At 32.3% G+C, this 12,774-nt stretch overlaps 1 protein-coding gene across 2 annotated transcripts in view; it reads left to right on the top strand.

The window, feature by feature from the left end:
* The window catches only part of LOC107445973 (uncharacterized), a 17,088-nt gene extending 8,487 nt beyond the window's left edge, over nucleotides 1-8,601 (top strand). Inside the window, exons 2-3 of one of the 2 annotated variants that reach the window (XM_016060496.3) lie at nucleotides 4,295-4,432; nucleotides 7,555-8,601. In XM_016060496.3, the coding sequence (XP_015915982.2) occupies nucleotides 4,295-4,432; nucleotides 7,555-8,541 (1,125 nt within the window). In that variant the 3' untranslated portion in view covers nucleotides 8,542-8,601. Of the gene's footprint in view, nucleotides 1-4,048; nucleotides 4,433-7,554 lie in introns of those variants that run through there. The other variant, XM_071185403.1, reaches the window with a different exon arrangement.
* Nucleotides 8,602-12,774: the final 4,173 nt, after the last annotated feature.

Here is a 12,774-nt window from a genome sequence, read left to right on the forward strand (position 1 = left end):
AGCAGATCACCTTTATTTATTATTATTTTTTTTTTAAGAAAGCTTACCGAGTTTTAGAAAAAAGTAACGATTTCATTCGATATTTCCGTTACAAATGCTTTTACTTTTTCCCTAAAAAAATAACGAAAGTACAAGTAAAAGTACTAAATTTAAAAAGTAACGAAGTACAAGTAAAAGTACGTACTTTTTACTTGTACCGGCGGTACAAGTAACGAAAGTAAAAGTACTGCCATGTATGCATATGACTCGCCCGTCTCGAAGAGGTTATCCAAAGAATATAAACCAAAAATGGTTTATTCCTTATTTTTAACTACATGCTCTCATTTCAGTTGACGCGAATTTTACATGGGTAGAAAAACACTATTTCTAGAATCTTCAAGCATGAATTCTTTCAAATGATGCTAATATTTTCGACATGTAAAATCTGCAACTTAAAGAATATTGCTTACATTATTTCCAGCTGTCAAAATCTAGCAGTTTAAGAAAACTTTTAAAAGAATAAAAATCGAATTGCAAGAGTTAGAAGAAGAAAAATAACAGCAAATAATTTTACATGTTACTAGCAAACTTAATTAATAATTTGCTGTGATTTTTTTTTTTTTTTTTTGGTATAAAGTGCCTTAGATTTTCTTATGTATTCAAATTTAAAAATATTAGATTGGTAGGTTTTTATGTCACTCCTTAACATTTGTACTTTAACAAGATTTATTAAAATATTTGAAATTGGAAAATGTATTTATGTGTCAAAGTGATAACTTATTTTTCTTGAGGAAGTTTGACAAAGTCAAAATTTATTCCAAAAGGGATAGAAATTAAATTCAAACTATACATTTTTGCAAGTTCCTTAAAATAACTGCTTTTTAATTTTTTAAAAAAACTATCTTTTACACAAAGTTTTTAAATTTTTGATAAGTCCTTAAAATTTTGAACTCCTTGGATTTCTTCTTCTGATCTCTGTATGAACCCTGTTTCTTTCTTTCTTTATAAAAAATTGGGCACCTGGGATGCGCAGAAGGCCCATATCCCATACATCATGAAATAGAATAAAAGGTTAAAATAAAAGACAGTTTGTATTCATATTGCTTTCATAGAGATAGTATAGAAGTGTTACCGCGATCTTGTTCAATCAGGGCTGAAAGTCCATAGTTAGCAAGACGGAAGTAAATAAAAACTAGTAACGAGTATAAATTTCATTTTTAGCCTTTTTTCGTATAATATCCATAACTACCAAATTTTTTTTAACGGAAAAAAATTTAAATATTGAATTGCTTCTTTCCTCGAGAAAAAAATAATGGCAGTGAATTATTTATTGTTAAGAATAGATCCTCCCGAAAATTATCTATTATTGAATTAGTTCTACTACCAGTTTTTTCTCTTTTTCTTCTTGCTTTCAGGCCTGTGTTCAACCTATATATCTTTCACACCCGAATCTCTATTAATTCCTAGGAATACCTAAATTAATAGTATTTGGAGCTTAATTATTTTATCAGTAACACATACCGAGCGAAGCCCAGCGCTAAATTAATACTTGCAGCAGTAGCGTCTCTAACTTCAATAAATTAATGAAATTGAAATTTTATATATTTAAATTTTTCAATTAAGAAGTGGTAAATAATATTTGTTATCATATTAGCTTTTCTTGCTTCTTTTTCTTTATATTTGTTATATTATTAGCTTTTATTAGTTCAACCATATGCAGAAGATACTTTATCATTGATTGCTAACTAAATAGCGAGTTCAGACTTCTTTTTGAAACGTTTTGTCAAATTTTATTCATGCTTAATTTTTTTAATAAGAAAATAAATACATGTTCTTTGACATTTTTGTAAAAATTCCGGTTCTTCCAATCTGGCTGAATATCATTCCATATATGCTCCATTACTTAGCATATAACCTGAATGCTGTAGCTGACAACTTGGGTTACTTGTGATTCAAAATATTATACTCTTATATGGTAGTTATCTTAGCAATCGCCGAAGCGCAATTGAATGGTGAAAGTTGGGGCTCAGTAACATTTACCGAGTGAAAAGTGAAATAAAATAGCGAGATTTAAACAAACAAATTTAAGGGAGAGAAGAGGTTTTTGTGGCAGACTGCCTTGCCTCCCTTCGAGGTATTAACCCCGAGCTTCGCAGGTGCACAGTAACCACATAGTCTCAGAGAAATAGGAAAAATACACGATAATAAATGCACAAAAATATATAAGTGAATATCGAGTGAAAAATTATATACAAGTATTTACAAAATTTACGGAATAGTTCCCCGTCGGATAGGAAAAAGGCGGTTGCCGGGCTATATTTAATATTGTCTTTGATGAGCTCAAAATCAAAGTTTTTAAAGTAGTTGCACGTATCACAAGGGAGTGCATCTCTGAAGAAATTTGCACATAGTTTTTTTTTTTGAAGTGAAACTTCTAATGCGACTTCCAACAAGGTAGCGTTAAACGTTTAACGCTACCATGGCAACGAGCCGCCTGTGATCCTTGCAGGAGATTTTAATGTGAATTTCTCGTTACCTGAAGCTGAAACATTATTAACCTTCCTTAAAGACAAATTTGGATTGGAAATGATAAATGGTAGGAATGATCCAACAACCAAAGGGGGAACTACCATTGATGCAGTTTTTGCAAGAAATATTGAAAAAATAGAACTCAAACATTTCGTATCTTACTTTAGTTATCATAATCCCATTGTAAATGTTATAGATTTGGATATTAAAAGATGCGATCACTTGTGAATTGTAAGCAATGTTAATAAAGTTTGTCTTAAAGAAACAATATGATTTCACTAAAAATCAATTTCTATCCCTTCCTATTTTCATTTCCTCATTACGAAGTTTCACTTCTTCCGCGCGGAGGGAGTCCACGCACTATTTTTTTTTCTTTTTTTTCTTTTGAGTGCAAGTTTTGAGTTATAGTTTAATATCGGCTTCAGGGCTCGATAGGATCCTTGCGCTTTGCTAATAATATTATTGATATGGGAATTCCAGTTTAAAGTACTAGTAATGGTGACGCCCAGGTAGGTGGCCTTTCGAACTAGTATTGTGTCATTGAATAGATGACTTTCTAACAATTAGCAGTGAAGATTTGGTGGTGTTGATGGCTACCTTCCATTTTGTGCACCAGTCTTCGATATGAGGTATGATATTGCTGAGATCAGTAACTGACTTCTTAGGATTTATGAATTTGCTCATAAGGGCAGTATCATACACGTAGAAGAACTTATCATACCATGTTTAAATATTTCCAAACAATTTCATTTTTATATTTAAAGTGTTTGTATAATTTATGCTTTTTTTAATATTTTGATTTATAAGTTTAATTTAAGAAGATTTTGATTACCACTTAAGAGTAATAATTAACCGTAGTTATATACGTATGATAATCATATAATATTCAGGGATACCACAGGTGACTAAAATTATAAAAAGTGGTAGAAAGTCAATTGATTTTTTATTTATTTATAGTTATTCAATCGTAACTATGTCACTATAAATTACGCTTCAAAGTAATAATAGTAAAAAAAAATCATTATTTGCAGTCACTTTCAATTGTAAACTGTCTAAGCTATACAAACTTACTAATTTTAAACTCTTTTAATAAAATATTGAATTTTATTTGTCACTACGTTATTCATTTTTAGTCGCAAAAGGCGACCTTGGATACCGTGGTAAATTTCAGACCAAGTATGAAAATTTACTTCCAACAGTTATAGTTGAATTGGAATTTCACTACCGCTTGTGGAAATCATGCTCACGTAAAATTTGACAAGTCTAGCATACAGGAGCCGTGACGGCTCAGACCGTGATGGCTCAGGCTCCCCAGAGACGTCTGGTCGTTCCGCATCTGATTTACACCGACTACTGTGCTGACGTTAAATAACCATTAGTGGCAGATGGATCATTGGTTAAAGTCCCCTTGATCCATCGCAATTTTGATACTCTGCTTTGCTTGCCCGAAGACCAGTCGAACACTTTACGGTAGAACAGTTTAACGAGGATCGAGACTGTGCATCCTCGGTCCCTACGCAGGCTGATCAGAAGCCTGAAGCAGAAATTTTGTTCAGTTTATATAGGTGTATTAAAGTAGTGATTTTTTAAATCTGCTCCCGTCCGAACTTGTTTATTCTAATCCACTATGAGGAGGAAAGATATTTTGCAAAAATGTCAATTTGGGGCGTAATATCTCTATTTTATATGTTTTTTATCTGTTTTTTTGACGTTATATCTGTATTTTATTTCTATGTTTTTATTTGTACGTTTTTATTTCATATGTGTGATTTTAATTTCATTCCAGATGTTTGAAGTGTTTCAAAGGTTGAAATGTTTGATTGTAGTGCTTATGTGTACCACCACAGCCCTCTGTTTTGATGATGAGTATAAGTGCAACAAACAGAATGAAGGATTACATATTGTCAATTCAATGCATTGTCAGGTAAAAATGACTTACTAATATTTCCGCTATAAATTTATTGTGAAATGTTTTTTATTCAGGGTTGCTGATCGTCCTATACATTAACAATTCCAACTGCAGATTTGCATTTTCTTTCGCTTAAAACTTTAAGCGCTGCTGTTAAGCTACTGATCTTGACTTCTAGGAATCGTCCTATTTCACGAAAAAAAGTTCTAATTTAGTTAATGTTCTCTCTAACTCATTCTTTTTAGAGTGAATATTGTTTATTTTTAACATCCTGAACACCTAAACACCGCAACAATCTCCCAACGCATCTGGTTTTTACTATAATTTATGTGAAAAAGTATATTGTCTTTTCATGTGTAAGAGTAATTGAAGAATTTTGATTGAAAACCTAAAAGTATTAAATCACTATTTTTTTATTAAAATAATATTAGTTATATATTAATGCTAATAATGAGCCTCAAAAGTTCGTCGCAAGGTACTTTCTCCAAACAACTCCTTCGAATCATTGACTTCATTGGTAAGGGCCTGCACAACAAACAGACAACTGCATTTCTCATGCTTGACATCAGCAAAGCATTCGATCGAGTTTGGCATGCTGGTATCGTGTACAAACTAATTAACTTAAACTTTCCCTATGGCATTGTAAAAATAATACATAACTACTTATCAAACCGAACTTTTAATATTAAACTAAATAGTGTTGTTTCATCCAAGAGAAAAATAAATGCGGGAGTTCCCCAAGGGAGCATTCTAGGACCGATACTGTTCATTATTTATACCCACGATTTCCCCATATTTCACGACGACCACAACAGTATCACGGCGTTTTACGCTGACGATACTGGAATCTTGCAGAAATCTCTCAAACCAGATAATGCACTTCAAAAACTACAGAACAAGTTATATGATGTGGAAGACTGGTGCCTAAATTGGAAGTTCAAACTAAATGCTNGCAAATTTTAATGAAATCTTTAAATTTGAAAATTATATCAAAGATAAAAACTACAGACCAATAGCTGCACATTTCACCTCCGACGCCTCATATCATAACTATCAAAACAAATAATTTCATCAACCTTTCTGAAAATAACGTTTACTCATGCTGATACAATTCTGAACAACTCCAAAATCAAACAAACACAGTTTAGAGCAAGCTGCTCAATTTATTTTTGATTCCTTTTTAGTTATTCAAGCAAAGAGCTTGAAACATTCATAAAAGCAACTCCATTGCCTGCTTACCTCATTGCTCAACCAAAACTGTTCAAAAATTCCAGATGAATGGGATAGGGGCCGCTTCGCGACCCAGGTGCCCTATAAAATCTAAACACTAGGACTAGGAGACGCAAAAGTCTATATAATTCGACGAATTTAACTAAAAACTGTTTTTACTGTTAAATATTACAAACGATTTGACAATAAAATTTTTTGTCTGCTGATATTTATTCAAAGAAAGCTGTTTTAAATGTAAGATCATCTCTATAGAAATCGCATAAATATAGGCTCTTGGTGGGTTTCACTAAAAATTTATTATACTATGACACTTAACATTTCATTTATAATTACGAGTATTTTTAACAGGAATTTCGTAAGAAATTTATGACAAAATACTGAAACCCTGAAAAAGACAGTACATTTTTTAACGCTCAAGAAAAAAAAGTGTTTAAAATGAAAAACAAAATTCATGGAATTTTAAATAATTCGTAGTTTTTTTCCTATAATAATATACAAATTAAAAAATATAGTATCTAAAAATTAAAAAGATACTAATAATAAAAAAAATTTCTAAGCATTTTTAACAGAAAAGGGAAATTAAGCAAATAAAATTAACTAATATAAGCAGTAACATCGATGCAAAAAGCATGTGATAAAATCTCATAGATGCGATGAAATTTTACCTCACCTTTTTCTGAAAAAAAGGGGAATATAAATGACTTATTCGAGTGCTGTAGTTTCTGCAAGGCTAAGTTGAAATGCAGCATATATAATTTCTTCGCAATGTTACAAGTAAAAAAAAAATAACTAGAAAAAGGAGAAAATAGTAAGGGAGAGTGGGGCCAATTGTAACATTTTTTACTTAAGTATTTTTAACTAACAAAAAATCGAATATATTATTAGTATTAATTGACAGACGAGTAAAGTAGACTATCCTCAACTAGAAAAAAAATTAAATACCTTATTTTAAATGTTATTATATTAGTTATTGACAATTTTTGACAGTCGTGCACTTGTTACAATTGTCCCCACTTACGGGGTCAATTGTAACAGTTCATAAATTCAACTGAAACATAGTTAATTATACAAATTATCATAGTTGTGATATATTTTTTTATTTTTAAAGGGTTAAACGTTTAACTTTAAGGGACTAAAAATTTTAATTTATGCTGTGAAAGGTGACAAATAAAATAATGCACATGCAACATAATATAAATGACATAGGAAACTATTGGTGGATCTTAAAGAGTTAAGTAATGATTTGTAAACATAAGATTATTTATTTTCAGCTGTCACAATCGTCCCTTTACTTATTGTTAAGAATCGTCCCCAAGACGCCATTTCAGCTTCATTTGTTAAAAAAAAATGCTAGTTAATCAACAAAACTAATCTTTTTTTTTAAATGTTAATTAAAGTGTCCACTTACCTATTCGGTAAATAATTTTTATTTGTTTAAACAAAATTACTTTGTTACAATATAATATTCTAATACCAAAAAAGTACTTACGTAGCGTGAAAATATCTTTTGTGACGTAACTCTTTCGAAAGTACATAAAAATGGTTGCCAGCAGGAGTGTACATGTAGATTTATTAAATACACCTTGTGCGCCACCTAGGAACCAAATCTAAAACCCAACACTCGAAATTTTTGCTCTGTTACAATCGTACCCTGTTACAATTGACCCCACTCTCCCCTATGCTAATAATTCTCAAACAATAAAATCTTTCTCTCTTAAATTTCTTGATTTTGTAAGTTTTAGTATAGTTTTTAGTTCTTTTTTAATTTAAATAGCTTTTCTATTCTATAGTGATAGCGAACAATATAAATTTTCACTTTATAAACGAAACTTTGTTGTGTTAGATCTATATTTAATTCAAAAATACTCATTACCCCTTTTTTAAAATGCTTGTTGTTTTTCTTACAGGTTTACTTGTATTGCAATGGTTCAGAATTGTTCCTCCTAGTTTGCCCAAAAGGGGAATCATTTGATGCAAACGAAAAAACGTGCAGAAATTCCTCTCTTGTTTACTGTGCTGAAGATGACCCAAAAAACCACGTGTCACCGAAAGAATTTGTTCCAAGGAGGACTAGAGTCAAACGCCAAATTACTATCAATGGTCAACGTACGTCCTTTCTAGAAATTCTCTTGTCATATGCTGACCCAATCATTGCCCAGGTCATACCTGCTGTCAGACCAATATTCATAAGGCAAGAAGAAACTGTCAAAAACAAAATCATTTTGCCAATCATCTTCGACATGCTGCAGGACGACGAAACAAGACAAGACTTGCGACGCATTTTCTTCACAACCAAGGAAGCTTTTCGTCCCATTTTCTTGCGTGCTGTTCGCCAACAAACCTTTGGTGCGCCAAGAGGCACCGTGATTCATATTCCAAAGGACGAAATCAACGCATCCAGAGCTCTGTTCGACACTCGAGCTACACCTTTGATCAGAAAAGTCGCCGAAAAGCATTTCAGTTCAATTTTCAGCCGACTTGCTCAAAACACCGAAGTTCTGTTCGATGCTGTGGACAATTTAGAAGAAGCCGCCGTTCCTTATGCTGCAGAACTAAGGCAGAGATTTACAGAATTCATGGCTAAGCATGGAAGTCTGTTTTTAAACGCCACTGATTCTGATGTGCAGTCTTACACCCTGCAAGAAATTAAGGAAGATCTGATGCCAATTGGCAGACTTCTGATAGAAATTTTCATCGATAAAATGAGCAGAGAGCCGAGATCTATTTTCAGTTCACTTTTCTCCAGAAACTCAATCTTGTACACTTTGTTAAGTGCCAATGCTCCTTTAAATCCTGAATATCAATTAGATCCAAGATCAAGGAACAGCCCATCTGAGCCAATTATGCCAACACTGCTCAATATGGTGAATCGAATTATTCCGCTTAGGTTTTAATATAATTTAAACAAGCATAATTTTGTATATAATTTAAATAAACATAACATAACAAATGTATTTTCGTTTTTATTGGTGTTTTCAATTGGAACTTAAGATTTTTAAAATAATTACCTCAAGTTTGTATCAAGATCTTTTTGTTATAAATAAATCTATATTATTGTTCAAAATCACTAAATATTTAGAGATCTAGTAGTTCAGGGTTTGTGCAAACTGGAATATTTTGTTCCCAAAATTTCATATTGCGATGCCCCGTTTTCAAATTTTATTTACATAGATTTTTTTAAAAAAAATTTTAAGATATCTCAATCACATATCTCAATTTTTTAGAATACATTTATTACCAATTTGATCTGTGCCGGTGCTTTCTTTATAAAAGAGAATAATGAAAGTGATAATTCTATATTCTATTAAAAGTTTCGTACTGTAAAAGTAAAAGAAAAAATAAGATTTTTGATTCTGTAATTAGAAGAGAAAACTAATAAATAGGGTTTTTATTTGTGTACGATATAACTGATCGCTCTAGGTTTCGATAGTCCCGCAGTTTATTGATGGTAACGACATGGTTACCAGTAGATTACAGAAGTCAAGCATCACTGGCTGCGGTCAGTAAGCGGGTGGGTGACCACTTTGACCATCCTGCCTAGGCACCGAGAGTGTCTTTGGATCATTCTCAGAAATGTTTCCCGGACCGCCGCCTATAGCCCATTGTGCAGTTCTAGTGCGACGTTAATAAAAAGTACCTTATATTTGGCACAACGCTTGCATATGCATGTGGAAGGATCCTTTTAGCCAATCAGTTGTGTTCTCCCACCATATGGTCTGAAGCGTGACCATACGGTCAGCTGGTGGGTGACCATTTTAATCAGCCTGCGTAGGGACCGAGAGTGAGCGGTATTGGTCTTCTTTAAACAGTTTTACCGTAAAGTGCTCGACTTCGCTCGCAGGTCGTTGGGCTACCAAAGCAGGGGAGCCATCCCTTCTGCAGAGGATCTAAATTGAGATGGCATGTCTTCGGATCATCCACAGGGATGTTTCCCAGACCGTCGCCAATAGCCCATTGTGCAGCTCTAGTGCAACGTTAATAAAAAGTACCTCATATTTGGCTCAGCGCTTGCATATGTATGTAAAAGGGCCTTCTTAGCCAATCAGTTGTGTTCTCCCACCATACGGTCTGCTGTGTGGAGGTAAGTAGTTCGAATCTGGATATATATTTGTGATGTCTTTAGATAATTTGTGTAATCTGTTCCCCAACTTGATAAAGTCTTATACGCCGTACTTTGTAGTGAGCATACAAGCCTGCAGATGCATGTGTAAGTATAAATAATTAAACAAACAAATAAATAAGCAAAGTGACTATCGCTCTCCAAACGCACTGTTGCCAGGAGTTAGTGGTTTGAATGCCACTGTAACCTTACATGTATCTCCGTTCTGTCTTTCTCTGAATTGTACCATCTTTCTTTCTACTAGAAAGAGGCTTAGCCGTATTTAAGTAATTGAGCACACTGGTACTTTTATTTACGTCGCACTAGAGCTGCATAATAGGCTATTGGCGACGGCGTGGGAAACATTCCTGAGGAAGATCCAGAGACAACACTCATACAACATTCCGTTTTACAGGGAGGACGCATTCACACACCATCCATCAGCAGATCGTAATTTTGTCCTGAACTAGATTACAATCCTTCTGCCCTCCAGTATCTCTAGACGTATCGATTTGTTATGGGAATTTGGGAGGACTTGTTGACCCCGACAGATTTAGCTTGTACCAGTCACCATTTTGTACACGAGAATCTTTGGTTGGCGAGATTCAAACTCACGTTTTCACGAACACAAGACCATCGTCTTTCCAACCTGACTAACCCAGCCTAAATCCTTTATACATACATCCCACCTACGGCCTACATCATATATTATAATATAAAATGCAGATAGAACTCACTAACACTCGAACAGGGGTCCAACTCCCTAACAGCTTAACCTGACCAATTGAGCACACAAGCCAAAAGGGTCTCCTTGGCCATGTTTTACAGCCCTCAAAACACTGCGCGAAGTGTGGAGATAGCGGGTTCGAATCCCGTTACCCATGATGCATCTTCGCACCTTCTTTCTACTTGACAAAGGTTCATAAGTCTTAATTGCGCAGACAAGCCTGCAAATTTATCTCGTACAAATAAATAAACAACAATAAAGAAATTGCCATTTTTATCAAACACATTTTACAGAGCAAGATTGGGTATGTATGCCAATTTTTAATAAAACTTGTATAATTTTAAATTTTCATCATTGTTATATTTTTAAAAAAATGTAAATTTAGACGTAATCAGACTTAACGAATGTTAAAACTTTTTTTGAGATCAAACAAAACGTGTATATTTTCATTTGCAACTGAGTATTTTTCTTAATTAAGTCGTTATAAAATATTTCTATATTTAGTGTTTGTATTACTTTAAATATTATATCAAAATATAGACCACATCAAGTACCTAGTTGTATGATCGAAGTATAGATGATAAAATAGGATTTTACCATCATTTCAGCAAAGTAGAATTATTTTGACTTTGATGGTATATCAGTGCTGTATGTTTTTTAAATGTATAGTGTTTAAAAATGTATTAATGATAAACATTGCTCGTTTTTTTTTTCAGTAACATATTTCGAAACTTCTGTTATCCCACTAATAGCTTAATGACTACAAGGTGATAAATTTAGCTAAGTCAGGCATATCGTTTGTCCGCATTACAGTGCTATCATATTACGGTAAATAGACAAATTATTGTTTTGTCAGACTACAATTCTTTGTTAATTACTCGTAATTTATAATTAATGTAACGAAAATGATATATTTTTTATGAATAAAAAATTGGTACTTTTTGGTCACAAAACAAAATGGACATCAGCCAAGAAAATAAATTAATCAAATTAAAACCAACAAAAAAAAAGTTGAATTTACTTAAACCCGGCTAACCCAAAAATACCATATAATTGAGAAACGCAGTAACACATAATTGAAATCATATATCGACCTCTAATTTTATGTTTCGATAAAGTGAAAATAATCAAGTTTATAAAATATAAGTAAGGTTCATCGCTTTTACTATATATTTATAGATTGCTTGTTAAATAAGTTAAAATTATATACCAATGAGAGGCCTACTGCAATTATTTAGGATAAGAAAAAACAGAATCGTTATATCAAATGTGGCGAATGAATTGTTTTTTCCAGAGAAATTAATTCCCAAAAGAGTGATTTTTTTTTTCCACGGAAAATTTCATTTCTTTACAATTTACATCATGTCTGAAAACTCCTTTATTCTCCACCTCCACCCCCCTTCAATTTTTTGGGATGGGAGAGAAGTGAATTTTATTAATGCAAGCAGATGAAGTATTGTAAATGATGTATTTTTATTTATTTTTTTGCTTTGAAATGAATGAAATTATAAACCGATCGATTTATTAAGAGTTATGCGGATTTTCATGCAATTTAAGCAATCAGATTTATTAGTTTTACATTAGACAATTGTTGTCTTAAATTTTTTTACTGTTCTAAATTTGAATTTAACTTCTTTACTTCAAGTAGTTTACAGAATTTAGGTGCCACAAATAACAGAAATTCGACGAGATAATTTTAGTTTAAAACTTAATTAACTATCTTTCAATTACGAAAACATACAAGTCTTGTATTTTTCTTTTTTAAATATTTAATGTTTTAAAATGTATTAATGATAAATATTTGCCCAACTTGTTTTAAATAACATATTTCGGAACTTCTGTAATCTCACTAATAGCTTAGTGACTACAAGGTGTCAAATTCAGCAAAGTCAAACATTTCGTTTGGTCGCATTGCAGTGCTATCATATTACGGCAAATAGTTAAATTACTGTTTTTTATTAAGTACAATTCATTATTTTATTGTAATTTATAATCAATGTAATGAAAACGATGCATTTTTTATGAATAAAAAAATTGGTATTTTTCGGTTAGCAGGGGGCAAATTAATCAAACTATTTTTTTTATCACAAAGAAAATGACAGACCTGCCAACTTTTAATCCCTTCCATTATCATTTTCCCCAGTGGTATTAAAATGGAATTAAAACTTCAATTTTAAGCAAACAAATACGTTGTATGTGAAAAAAATTAAGTTGACAACCATGATAGTAACGCATATTAATATATAAGCCTAATTTTTGTAGGAATAGTGGTGATCAAAATCATTTAAAAATTAAATTTAT

The sequence above is a fragment of the Parasteatoda tepidariorum genome, chromosome 9, assembly GCF_043381705.1.
Source record: "Parasteatoda tepidariorum isolate YZ-2023 chromosome 9, CAS_Ptep_4.0, whole genome shotgun sequence".
In the NCBI taxonomy this organism is placed as follows: Eukaryota; Metazoa; Arthropoda; class Arachnida; order Araneae; family Theridiidae; genus Parasteatoda; species Parasteatoda tepidariorum.